Below are 13,495 nucleotides of genomic sequence, written 5' to 3' on the forward strand. Positions count from 1 at the left end.
GGAATATTCCCAGCCCTGTATGATGTGGGCAATAGTAAGTCAGTTGCTTAAATATAGTGAGTATAGAAAAATGTGATTTTCAATGTCATGGAAAAGAAGTCTGATTTTTCACAATGTATTATCGGTGAGACAACAATTTCACTAATGAGATGTTTAGAAGGCCTATTTGCGTCATTTGTATCCCATTATTACTTTATCTCATCTCATTTATATGCAGTTTGCTATTTTCAGTGATGAGAAACTCAACAGCAACAATTCGCTACATGAACATTGGAGCGGGAAACTGACAACTGCAATTCACAGGTGCTTTCCAGTATTAGAGTTTCCATCTTGGCTAGCATTCCCCAACATCTCCAGATCAGTGTTCTCTCTTATTTTTTTTCTTCTATGTCAACCTCCAAGGTCTGTACGCTGCAGTGACTTCTAGAACTCTAAGTCAAAACACCATACACAGAATGTTGAAGTGGCTATGCACACGCACAGCTGCGCAGTGTAGGAAGCATATTGCTCAGGACATGCTACATGAGCAGCGATCATCTGTCAGTGTTTCGTCTGAGCTGTGTGACTGCATGCATGCATAGACACACCAAGGTTCCAATGTGTGGCAGTTGGTGTAAGCACATCTGTTTCCAGAAGTCACTGCCACACAACCAGAAAGAAAATTAGAAGGAATGCTGCCAACTGCCTCCCTCCATGTTTGGAGTTTGGCATTGGCAATGTACCAACCTGACCACAGGGACAGGCACCCAACTCCTGTATCAGAACAAAGTGCATCTCAAGGTTCTTCCCTTGCTTTCATAGTACTTATTCATGTTTCAGGTACCTGGATGCTGAGAGCGTCACTGCCTTGCCTTTTAGCACAGATAGCTAAGCAATTTGTCATGTTTAGCAGTAATGAACTGTCAAAGGGACTATAGTAATTCAAGGTACTGGTCCTTTGTCAGTCAGAAAAGCTGGTGAGTTGTCTCAATTGAGAGGGTGGGAAGTGCAGAAGGCAGGAAGGATTGGGGGTTTGGGGAAGGGGCGGATTAGAGTCTTGAAGGAAGGTGCTGCATTCAGTATTGAGAGTGATGGGTTATGCATCTTGGTAGGAAGTTGGTTCAATGGCAGAGTTAGAATGAGTGTGCAGTAGCACAGAAAAGATGGTGGCACTTACCTTTGTAGAGCACAGACTGTCATGAAACTTCTTGCGGCTTTGCTATAGATGTGGTGTGAACACTGGAAGGTCCTGGCACTGGTAAGCATTTTGCCCCTGCTGAACACAAGATAGTGTAAGAGTGGCACAATGAAGGTGTGATGCATACTTGACGAGGTGAGTGGCCGAAAATTGCAAAAGATAACTCACTAGACCATATGGAGAAAAAGCTTCCAAGAAACTCTGCAAAATTGACACTTAGCTGATGAATGATAAAATTCAGCTCTGTGTATTTCTTTCTTTCCAGTATATCTTTCAAATGAAGCAGTTTTGGAGAGCAGGGATAACTAGGAATCAGCATAATTTAGCCCTCATTTTAAGATCATCGTTCTGTCCCTATTTTTCTATTGCTATTATAACTTCCCATGTTGGCATGAATAATGGAAACTATTTGCATAAACTTGTCATACTATAATTACACTTTCCATACACTTGTGGTACAGCAATTTAACAATTGCATTGTTTGTTATCAATGGACATTGGCATTTAGAATGAAAAGATTGACAACGAATATGTAAAGCTGCAAAACCTTTAACATAGGTAGATGGTATGTACTGGAATAGCTGGAGAATGTTTAAATTGTGAAGTTGTCATGGAAGAAAAGACTTAAAATTGAAAAGAAAATTACTGGAAACAGCAAAAATGGCCAGAGACCTCAAGCTGACCGTATGAAGACATTCCTTGGCAAAGTCATAACGACGACATCGCAATTTGATTATCACTTGCACTGGCACATACGTATTCTTTTCATCGACATAGATTATTCTGCTAATCACCTGTAGATTATTTTGAATAGGATTGTTGTGTTAAAAAAAAGTCTCCATCTTTTAACCCTCTTTTTGAACATCAATCATTAACAGAGAATTGTTACTTTATTGGCAGCTATTGCCAAAATGAAAACTCCACAACAAATGATCCATAAAGGGGATTAACATCAAGACTGTAATCCCAGCATTCATAAAAGAATCTTAAACATACACCTACTCATCATTTTCTATGTTTCTGAAACTGATATGACCATTTTTAAAAATACTTTGTTGCACTTTTTCTAAATAACACACTGTGAAAATAAATAGATGAAGTTCACAATTATCATCTAAATAATTCAAATGCATTATTATGAACATTGTGAGTGTGTTTACAATGTGAATTCAGGTCAGAATAAAACTATATTTTTGAAGTATCCAGAATATCTATTGAACTTTGTTGGACGTTTCTAAGCTTAATAAGAAAGGCATTTGGCAAAATGAGGAGGAATGTCTGCATCCTGCTCTCTCTTAATATTGAAATGAACTATCCACAAAGTAGAGCCCTGCAATTTTACAGGTATACAGCGCTCTTTCGCTGTTATATTCAGTGCAAGATGCAAAAAATTGCGTAACCAAGAATTTTAAATGGCACAAAATTGTAAGCGTTCTCAATAAATTGAAATTAGAAGTTGAAAATATTCCTTATACAGAACCTTAAATGGCACACAATTGTAAAACGTGTATATGAATTGAAAGTAAAAATCAAAACTAAATTACATTTTAGTTATATAAAGAATTGATTTGATGAACTCATGATGAGGCAGAATTATTGTCAAATCATCATACTAAATCATTGATCATCATACCTGTGCTGCTCTTTGAAAGAACTATCCAGTTAATCTCCTTACCGTCCTCTTTGCTCATTATACTTCAATTTCTTTCAAGTACATATCCAATTCCTTTTGAAAGTTACTATCAAAACTGTTTTCACTCATCTTCAGGTTTAGTAACCAAGGTAATCTAGCAGGATTGAGACACATTCAACAAGTAATCACATGTGTCTTATTTCTCAGGAAGAGCGAATACTCTTCCAGTTGGAGGAAGGCATTGAAGCTCTGGATGCTGCCATAGAATACAAAAATGAAACTATTAACTGTCGCCAACATTCATTGAGGGCCTCAGATGGTAGCCTTACCCAAAATGAGGCAAATGTAATGTTTAGACTGGGTGCTTTATCGGCTGCTGAGACAAGAGTCCTTCTATGCAGATACTTTAATAAGGTAAAGCCCTACATTCCTTACATCACTTCCATAACTTTTTATGTATATAATGTGATTTGTTAAATTGAAACAGCATTTAATTGATAACAATTTGTGTACTATGTTAAAAATGTGAATTAAAATAGGTTATGAAAAGCAGGATCAATCTAATCCAATATTGTGTAGTCTTGACATGTATTCTTTAATTTTAACAAGACATATCTTTACGAACTAAAAATGTGGTTCACTAAATTTTGGTAGCTTTTGAACTAGTAGTGATTCTGTTACACCTATAGTACATTGCACAATACTGAATTGCCAGCAATGAAGACAAATTATATGCTGCACTCATAAGTAGCAGGGAGATGGTGGTTCACTATGCAAGTGCAACTTGTTGTCTTGCAGATAGATTATTAAACTGAGGTCCCATCCACTATTTCCACACTTCAGATGGATGCTAAGCATCACTAGGCAGTAATCACGAAGGAGTAGGGAGTCCTCCAGGTGAACAAGCCAAATTCCTCTCCCAAAGGGGGAAGAAAGGTCACCATTTTGTTGCTGTTTGAGATTCTAGTGTATGTTGACTTTTTATTTCTGTCTTTCATAATAATCACTACAGTTTTGGATTTTGGCTACTGCTGGAGCCTTAACCAGAGATGGGTATCAGCTAAAAATAACCCTAGCTCCAGCTTCCCATAGGCAACTAGGCTAGTTTAGTTGTCTGCAGCCAGCTCCTGGCGTGAGGCCAGCAGGCCAATACTCCAACAAAAACAGAAATAGCTGAAGAAAGTCAGCAGATCTGGCAGCATCTGTGAAGATAAAGCAGAGTCAATGTTTCAGGTCCAGTGCGCAGAACTGAAGAAGGGTCACTGAACCCAAGACATTGACTCTGACTCTGACTCTGCTTTGTCTCCACAGATGCTACCAGACCTGCTGAGTTTCTCCAGCTATTTCTGTTTTTGTTTCAGATTTTCAGCATCCATAGTTCTTTGTTTCAGTTTAGGCAAATACTCCAGGCAGGTTTTGAGGCCCACACTGCATTGTTGAGTGCTGTGACAGTCATAGACTGCCCAGTAGAGGGTGTCCTACCCACCCCTCACAGTGGTCTCTTGGCTGAAAAACCAGTTTATACTTCTAAATTTTAAAAAGTTGCAAAGTGCACCTCCATTTTTTGAAGTATCCTCTCCCTTATTACAGCCTGCTGCTGTTTGCAAGCCTCTGATTGACCTCCAGCTTCAAGAGCTTGTCCGCCACCCCTTAGTTGGATAGCGAGCCCACCCTTTAGTTATTAATTGCCCTGCTGGGTAAAATCACGATGAATGACTGCATCCTACACAGTGTGGATATTTGATGCAAGTTTCAGTTTGACAGAGGGTTTCATAAGTACAGAGGGAACATCCTGCTCTACATTTCAAAATAATTATTAAATGTGTAATGCCTTACAGATTACTAAAATATGTGATCTGACATCATAATGTAACTTTTTTGCTTTTTCATTGTTGCAGTGCAAGAAAAAAATCAGCAAAATGCTTTGGCCACAAAGGAAGTTAGAAAGTAATCATAGCAAGTACAAAGCTTCTATTATTGCTCTGACAACCAGGAAATGCCCATTAAATGTATTTGAAGTTTTGAGATTTTAGGCAGAATGTATTTGTTCTTTGGTGACATGGTTCTTTGGTCAATATCCATTATAAGCTTTTTAAATGTACATGCTAGTTTTTTTTATATTTTAACTTTGGTAGGTGGTTAGCCTACGTGAGACTGAACGCACTTTGCAGGTGCAATGTGCAGAAATGTCTGTGAAGATAACTGAACAAGAGAATGTAGTCCATGAATTAGAATCTGCAGTGGAACGTTTATCAATGGAGATAGACAGACGGCTAACTCTGCAACAGAAGGAGCATGAACAGAAGATGCAGTTGGTCTTACAGTACTTTAAAGGTACTTGGGTCTATGCTGTTCAAATATTGTTATTATGCTTGCAACACAAGTTACAGAGATGTACGCAGACAGCACACGATTTTGCCGAGAGTTGACACATTTCCAGGCATGTTGGTATTCAATATAGTCAGTTCCCTGTGGTATTATACGAACAGGGCTGAATTTTATGGGGCTTGCAGGAGTGAGCTGGGAGGCAGGGAGATGCTGAAAAATTTGGAGACCAGGCAGCAGATTGTGGGGCTGTCACCTTCCTGTCACCATAGCATTCTCCCAGCATGGAGGAAGATGGAGGATGGCCCTCCAGCCCAGAGGCTAATTTTGATACTTCAGGACCAACTAAGAGCCTGGTGAGTGGGCTATCCTACAGACAGACACGGACATGCACAGAAAACACTAAGACTAACTGTACACCACTCTTCTCTTACTGGCACTCCTTCAAATGGCATATATAGAGGCACAAGCTGTGACAGCAGCTCATTAACTGCTGGAATGCCATATCCTAGGCTCCCTAAATAGCCCCAACTTCACCCACTGTTGCTCCAATGATGTCCAGCCCAATTTTAGAGAATGATGGGCATAATTTTATAAGGGTCAGAGTAACATAGGTTGTGGTGCAATTTACGGAAGCTTAAGCCAACAACTGTGGTAAGGCCTGTCTTGATTCTGACACCATCTTCCTCTGCATTTTGTGCTTTTCAGAAGTATTCTTACTAGGCAGTGGCAAGTTGTCAAATGACTGGTATTCACACTTCGTAAATGCTTCTTATGCCACTGATTTTATTAATATTCGATTTTTATCTTACCAAAGTCATTGAACCAGCAAGATGTCAGGCAAACCTGGTAAGGAAAACACATTGGGTATTTGGCAGATTCAGCTCACCGCTTGTTCTGAACAATTTCCATGCTGGAAACTGGGTAATACCATTTCAGGACACAATCAATGGGCACCAAGTGCACACACCCCTCCATGGACATTGACATCCAGCATTTGCCAACCTATCATGACCATCCTGCAATTCTACTGTTCACTGCAGTGTAATCTGGAAGCACAGGTTTGCATCACACCTGCAACTTGTATCGAAAGGCTTCGGAAGGGACAGGCATCCAGCTCACAGACTGGGCTTGGCTGCATCTCAGCAATGCATGCTTGCTTTCTTAATATTGCCTCATTTAGCGCTTATCTGCCTTCTATCGCCATGCCAGTTAACACAATCACAGAATTGACTTGCAGTTCTCAGCCCGTGGTGGACATCTTATCGAAGGTCACTGTGCTATGTCAATTTCACACCTCCTCCATCTACCAGCATCTTGCATGGCAAACAGACTACATGTACAACAAGCAGGCAGCCATGTCTGAAAGTTTTAGGTGAGTAGTAATCATTTAAGTCTTTGGAGGCACCTGTCAGTCAGGGGCAGCCTCTGACACCAGTCCAGAGAATTGGCCAAAGTCAGGTGTCCGGTTGGTGTGTTCACTGTCAAGAAGTTTGTGATTCTTCAGTCCAGGGAGTAAGTCAGTCGTTAGGTCTGTAGCAGCAGGTTTGGGGGCATAGGCTAATGTGGTTAGGGCAATAAAAATGCAACTGTCAGGAGTCTGGGCATGTCTTGCCTGGGTCCTTTCCAGTCATGTCAAAGGCATGGACCACAGTCAGGTTCCTCCACAGAAACTGAGAGGGAAGTTGGTGGGGGTGCAACTGTAGCCATTGCAATGGAATTAAGCCTCGGTGGATTAGTCTTCGGTTCTGGTGTTGCAGGGTCTGGGCAAGGGCGCAGTACAGTTGTGAAGGGGTGGACAGCAGGATAGCAAGAGTGGTATATGGTAAAGCATGGGATGGTTATAGTTCAGGAAGAGGGTCTTCAAGGTAGGGGTCAGTGAGTGACCACACCTGGCACGATCACTTTCTATGCCAGGAATGGTGGAAGAAATGAGCAACTGCAGACACTGGTTAGGTAGGAACTTGGGGAAGGGTGAAGCCTATGGGTTTAACAGGATGAGCTACTAACTACCAGAAGAGTGTCCACTGTCACTTTGCATCATGCTGGAAATCAAAAGTGCACAATGGTGGATAAAATAGCTGTGATCAGAGTTGGTGAGTTAAGTGACAGCCTGGTCACAGTGCTTTTAAAGAGGTTTAAAACATAGGCCATTAGGCCCAAGCAGTGTGCAGCATTCAGGCTGCCTACTCCCTGCACATCATATAACATAGACCTTCTCTATATATTGAACCTACCCAGCACAGAAATTGCAGGACAACTCTTTGACATCTGCACCTTTGTGCACAGAGCAAGCCAAACATGGGAGTTATTAAATGAGAAGGGACAGAAGTGTCTTTGTGACCCAATACCATGTGTACACATTGTTCCCCATTTCTGGGTGGTGCAGTAGTCTCTCAGTGTAGATCTCTATCCATGGAGACTCATCTGTAGCAATGAAGTCCTGTCAAATCTTGTGAAATTGCATTTAGCATCTACACAGAGAAACTCACAACCATATGCGAATAACACCAAGAACATTTATGCTGAAAATGATAGTCACGCACAAACCTTTTCCACTCATGCCACCAAAGTGCCCTGAATGGACTTTTCTCTTTCTCTTACTTTCACTATGTCTTGGTGTAGTCCCTAGTTCCGCAGTTCGGAAGTGGAGCCCATTGATCTGGGAGGTTCGAACAGGTGACCCAGCAGACACTTTTGTGGCCAAAGATGCCATGGGTCTTCTTGCCAGAGGCATGTTAATCCGTCTCAGCTTGAACTTCTAAGTCAGATGGACACAGGCAGTGTGGAGGTGGAAGGTCAGGCCACCTCTACGATGTCTTGTGTGGAAAGTGTAGAAGAGTCTTGTGAAGACAGGGCACCTGGATTGGGGTCAAGGATGCCAGACTCCCTCTGTCGTTGAACCTTTGGTCCTGAGGACTAGTGTGTGGCTGATGGAATGCAGGTTTGTGTGCCTTTCCAGAATTGCCTGACCTGGCTGCCAGCATGGAAACTGCCAACCTGCTAATGGAGGAAACCAGATGGTCACAGGATTTGCTGCACTGCTGCAGCTTCTCGACCATGAGGGCCCTTGCACCCCATATGCCTGTCCCTGTGCTGCTCGTCCCTGTGCATTTGGATGAAGTACCGCATTGTGTAAACCACAGGGTTCTCTCCAGCACGGGACTCAGCTGGTGGCTGGTTCTCAGTAGTCCACCTGGGCCCTTTTATCCTCGGCCAGCTGCAGAGCTGTCACAGTGAGATGTTCGCAAGATTGTTTATGCACACTCTATGTTTACGTTTCTCACTGAGGCGTTGGTATCTGGGCTGGTGGGGGTTTCAGGAGTCAGCCATGCTGATGCTTCCTCTGAGGCCTCCATACCTCATTCTTAGAGGTTGAAGACAGAGCTTCTGGGGGAGTCAGGAGTATCTCCACAGATCTCGAGGGTAGGCTAGCAAAACATCCAAGGCAAAAAAGAGAGAAGTTATCATGACCAGTAGTTAGAAGTGGTATGCAATGACTGAGAGTGACAGCATGATTAATGTGAGAGTTGCAGCTGAATGAAGATTCGTACTTACTTGTTTGGTGGGACATGGGTGTTTCGGTATCCCTGTCAGGAGTGGTGCTAGTCTTCTGTGAAGGCCAAGATTCTCTCCCCATCAAATGTCAGGCACCCATCCACCTGCAAGGGCTCTCTCTGCCCTGTCATACGCTGTCTTCTGATGTAATAAGGAAAAGCAGGAGAATTAAATGAAATCACGATGAGTGCCATGACTTTAGTGCCCGTGTGGAAGGACTGAGGAGCAGAACAGAGGATATGTAAATTTATTGGTGTGGGTGATTAGGAGTAGGGGAGAGTGAGTGAGGGAAGGTGTTGTACATAATAGTGAGAGTGGCAGAGCATGAGCCTTCGTGGGGGGTGAGAGCAATAGCAGAGATAGAGAGAGTAAGTGTGAAGTGACAGAGGGAAGTCTGGTAAAGGGAGTAGGTCACTAAGCTTTCTACATTGCTGGCCGTTCCTCCAAATGCTGGAGCCGGCTCTGACCCGATTGACAACCTAGGACCAGGCTGGTAGGAACTGCCGGCATGAACTCCTTTGCCAATACTCAGAAAGAGGATTCCTCTCCTTTGCATTGCCCCATCCTCCAGGGCCTCCAGGTCCCTGTTGAAGAAACACAGTGCCATCTTCCCATTCTCTGCCATGTTCTGACTCTGTCCATCAACAAGCCAGGGTAGCTTCGCAACGTAAATGCTCATCCAGGTGCACAGCACCCTTTTAAGATGGATGCACCAAGGATGTCAGTCTTTGGGAAAATATTCACTGAGTAGCAAGTTGTGGGAATGATGCACAGTAAAATGAGTGGAAATTGGACGTGAGAGATGCTATAGGTACAGTATAGGTAATTATTGCATCAAGTTTGGTAAGATAGGTGAGAAAACTTACTAGGCCTCACAGCAAAAAAAAGTCCAAAAAAAACTTGATGCAACTCAGACTTAGCCAAAAAATTGTAAGATTCAGCCCATGGTCTCTCTTACCTGCCTCTACTATCTTTGTATGGATGCCACTTGCACTATCTCAGCTTTAGATTTTCTTTTCACTTTTTTTTTATCCTTAACTCTCTCTTTTTCCAGCTTCTGTCTTGGTGGTCTTGTCCTTTTCTTTATTTTTGGTGGGAGATGGTGTTGGAGAGAATGGCACCTCCAGTGACTGCAGGTTTCATTTGGGTTGGAGGCTGTGCGGGTAAGTTGCTTTTCTTCCCATTCCTTACCCTCCTCAAATCATTTGTATTTTCTCCATCCTTTCCCTTTGTACCAACCTCTTCACTCCCATCAGATTCTTTTTACCCTACTGAGCTATGTGCTCGACGCATCAACCTACCCCACCCTCCCCCATTCTGCCCTGACGCCTTCCTCATCTTTACAAGTACTTGTTATACTCACTCAAAAAAAGAATTCAGTAGCGATAGGTCAGTGGCTCTTTCATCCTATTTTTCTGCTCTCCTATCTTCTCCAACCCCTATTATCTTCGTTTCTTATCTGTTTGCTAAATAGAGGCTTTGTTTGAATTTAAAAATCATTTTCTTGCAAAATAATGTCAGCCTTTCTCTCTGCATCTTAGTGTTCTTCTCCACCTTCTGGCTGTCTGTCTTCTCTTTCTTTCTCATATGTTTCTGCAACTGCATAGAATCCCTACATTGCGGAAACAGGCCATTCAACCCAACAAGTTCACACTGACCCTCCAAAGAGCATCCCACCCAGACTTACCCCCATACCTTATATCCCTGTGACCCTGCATTTCCCACGGCTAATGCATTTAATTTACACATCCCTGGACACTATGGGCAGTTTAGCATGGCCAGTCCACCTAATATGCAAATCTTTGGTCATCCAGTGTCATGGATGTAAGAAAGTAGAATCTGCTTCACAATTGTAACATATTAGCATTTGCTTTACTTATCAACAAAACACACATATGATAATCCATTGGCTTCAAAATTTAACTGATTTTTTTTTAAAGAAACTAACTAGTATTCGTAAAGATCTTGTGATAAAGGCACTGCTACAATGTTGTCAGTGACTGAGTTCCATGATATTTACCCAGTGACAGTGAAGGAACAGAAATAAATGGTTAAGCCAGTGTATGACTTCAAACAGAATGTGGAGGTGATAAGTATTCCGAAGTGGGTGCTGCTGTCATCTTTCTGGGTGGTGAAGGTCGTGGTTTGGAAAGTTGGACAAACGCTTCCATGCCTTCTCAGTATGACAGCATTGTGGAACATACAATTACTATTTGACTTGATGGAGTTAAACTTCATAATCAAACCAAATTTGATATATAAGAAGCATAACTGAGTTGCTGCCTACCTTATTTTGTGCTCTGCAACCAAACTGGGGCCCCCTTTTGTTTATCATTTACGTAAATGATTTAGATGAGAGTATAGAAGGCATGGTTAGTAAATTTGCGGATGACAGCAAAATTGGTGAAGAAGGTTTCTACATTTACAAAGGAATCATGATCAAATAGGTTAATGGGCTGAAAAACGGCAGTTAGAGTTCAATCTGAATAAATGTGGGGTATTGCATTTTGGTACAACAAACAAGGGTGGGGCTTATACAGTCAATGATAGAGCCTTGGGTAATGTTGTAGAACAGGGGGACCTAGGTGTGCTGGTACATAATTCTTTAAAGTTTGCATCACATATAGACAGGATGGTTAAAAAGGAAGTCGGGACATTATGTTGAGGTTGTTCAGGACATTGATGAGGCCTCTTCTGGCCTCTTCTGCAGTCCAGTTCCGGTTGCAGTTATAGGAAGGATATTATCAAGCTGGAGAGGGCTCAGAAGACATTTACCAGTATGTTGCCAGGTATAGAAAAGGTTTGAGTTCTAAGGAAAGGCTGGATAGGCTGGGACTTTTTTCACGGGAGCGTACGAGGTTGAGAGGTGACCTGGTAGAAATTTATAAAATAATGAGATGTATAGATAGAGTTGCTGATAATAATCGTTTCCCTAAGATTGGGAATTTCAAGACTAGGGGACATATTTTGAAGGTGAGAGGACAGAGATTTAAAAATGACATAATAGGCAAATTTTTTATACAGAGGGTGCTTCACGTGTGGAAAGAACTTCCTGAGGAAGTGGTGGATGCGGGTAGAATTACATGTTTAGAAGACATTTGGATGGATATATGAATAGGAAAGGTTTGGAGATATGGGCCAGGAGCAGGCAGGTGGGACTAGTTTAGTTTGGGATTACGTTCAACATGGACTAGTTGGACTGAAGGGTCTCTTTCCATGCTGTATGGCTGCAGGATTTTGTGATTCTTTTACTGGGCTTTCTACTGAATTTATGATGGGCAATCAAAAGAACCCTTACAAAAAAAAGAGTAAAACTGTTGATTTTATCGGGGAGCTAAAAAGAAACATCAGTAAACCTTAAAGCTAAGAAGGAATTTATTTTATTTTATTTATCAGGCCTACCCAAGCCTTTTCTTCACAGTTGGAGTTGGCATGTGTCATTCCAACATTCCAACGAGCAGCTCACCAATGAGCTTGTGTTCTGTACTGCCCTGTTTCATTTGCATCAAATGTCGAATGATTCCACCCCCTAGATTTGAGGCACATTTTCACCTCTCCTGCTAACAGAGCAGCAAGTAAGTGAAATTTCAGACCCTGAAATGGGAAAAATCCTTTTGTTCTTCGGGTTTTTTTTAATGTTTTGATTTTGTCTGAAATTGACATTTTAATTTTGGTTTTTAATCTCCCTTTTTCTTTATCTTTCAGAGTCTTAGGTATTAATACTAACATGTCCCTGGCTCTATATGAACCATATTTTGCCTTTACATGCCCTATGTCTAGGGACTTTTCCCACAAATGTATTCTAAAAGGGATTATTTGATATCAATTAGAAGTAAGAATATCGCTGATATTCTCCACTGTAGCCAAAGACAGTGAAACCAATTATAGCCTCCCACTCACCTGAAATTAGCTAATTCACGACAAGGTAGGGAGAAAACATGGGATCTTGCTGATTTGGTGGTTACTTGTACTGCTAAACAATCAGAGGAGTCATGTCCACAAGGGTCTTGAAAGACCCAATATTATTAAGTACATTGTTTATTGAGATTATTGACTTTTTAATTGCTAACAATTTATTTCAGGCTTGAACAAGAATAACTTATCTTTACTGTAGCACTTGAATGTGTTAGAACACCCCAACACACTTCTTGAGAATGGTGTGAAACAAAATTTGACACAGTCATATCAAGAGTTATTAGGGTTGATGACCTAAAACTTGGTCAAAGAAATAAATGTGGGGAATTTGCCCTCAGTATATAATACAGCCAAGTGTGAAAGTCATTCAAGTCTGGAATTTGCAAGTTTACAATGTCAGTAGTTGAATATTCTAGTATTAAAGCTGAATGTACTCCCAGCATGGTTGGCATTAATTGTATCCAAAAAATACATCAATAAGTTGTCAAAAATTGTGAACAAATTGCATTCTGTTATCACCTATAGCTTTTGTCCTTGCCATCATCCTAACCTCACATTTTATCTCTAGTTTCTCTCATCCTTTTCTTTCTGAGTATATCTTGTCAATGAAATTAACAAGATCTAGACAATATGTAGAGTTGGCTGACAAGTGGCAAGTAACACAAATGCCAGGCTTTCTTCATCACCAATAAGAGGCAATCTAGCCACCATCCTTTGACATTCAATGGTGTTACCATCACTCAATCGCCCACTATAAGCATACCACTGACCAGAAACTCAACAGGACTTGCCATATAAATACAGTGGCTAAGAGCAAGTCAATGACTAAGAATATTGCAGTGAGTACCTCGCCTCCTGACCCCCCAAAGCTTGTCCATCATGTCCCC

General features: G+C 41.5%; 1 protein-coding gene across 5 annotated transcripts in view; it reads left to right on the plus strand.

The window, feature by feature from the left end:
* LOC109936292 (kinesin-like protein KIF27) overlaps positions 1–13,495 on the plus strand; it is a 109,091-nt gene that overhangs the window by 74,554 nt on the left and 21,042 nt on the right. For 3 of the 5 annotated variants that reach the window (XM_048592885.1, XM_048592898.1, XM_048592892.1), the window contains exons 16-17: positions 3,018–3,224; positions 4,946–5,144. In XM_048592885.1, the coding sequence (XP_048448842.1) occupies positions 3,018–3,224; positions 4,946–5,144 (406 nt within the window). Of the gene's footprint in view, positions 1–217; positions 304–3,017; positions 3,225–4,945; positions 5,145–9,747; positions 9,857–13,495 lie in introns of those variants that run through there. The other 2 variants (XM_048592905.1, XM_048592911.1) reach the window with 2 other exon arrangements.

This window comes from Rhincodon typus, chromosome 3 (assembly GCF_021869965.1).
Source record: "Rhincodon typus isolate 14 chromosome 3, sRhiTyp1.1, whole genome shotgun sequence".
Taxonomy (NCBI): Eukaryota; Metazoa; Chordata; class Chondrichthyes; order Orectolobiformes; family Rhincodontidae; genus Rhincodon; species Rhincodon typus.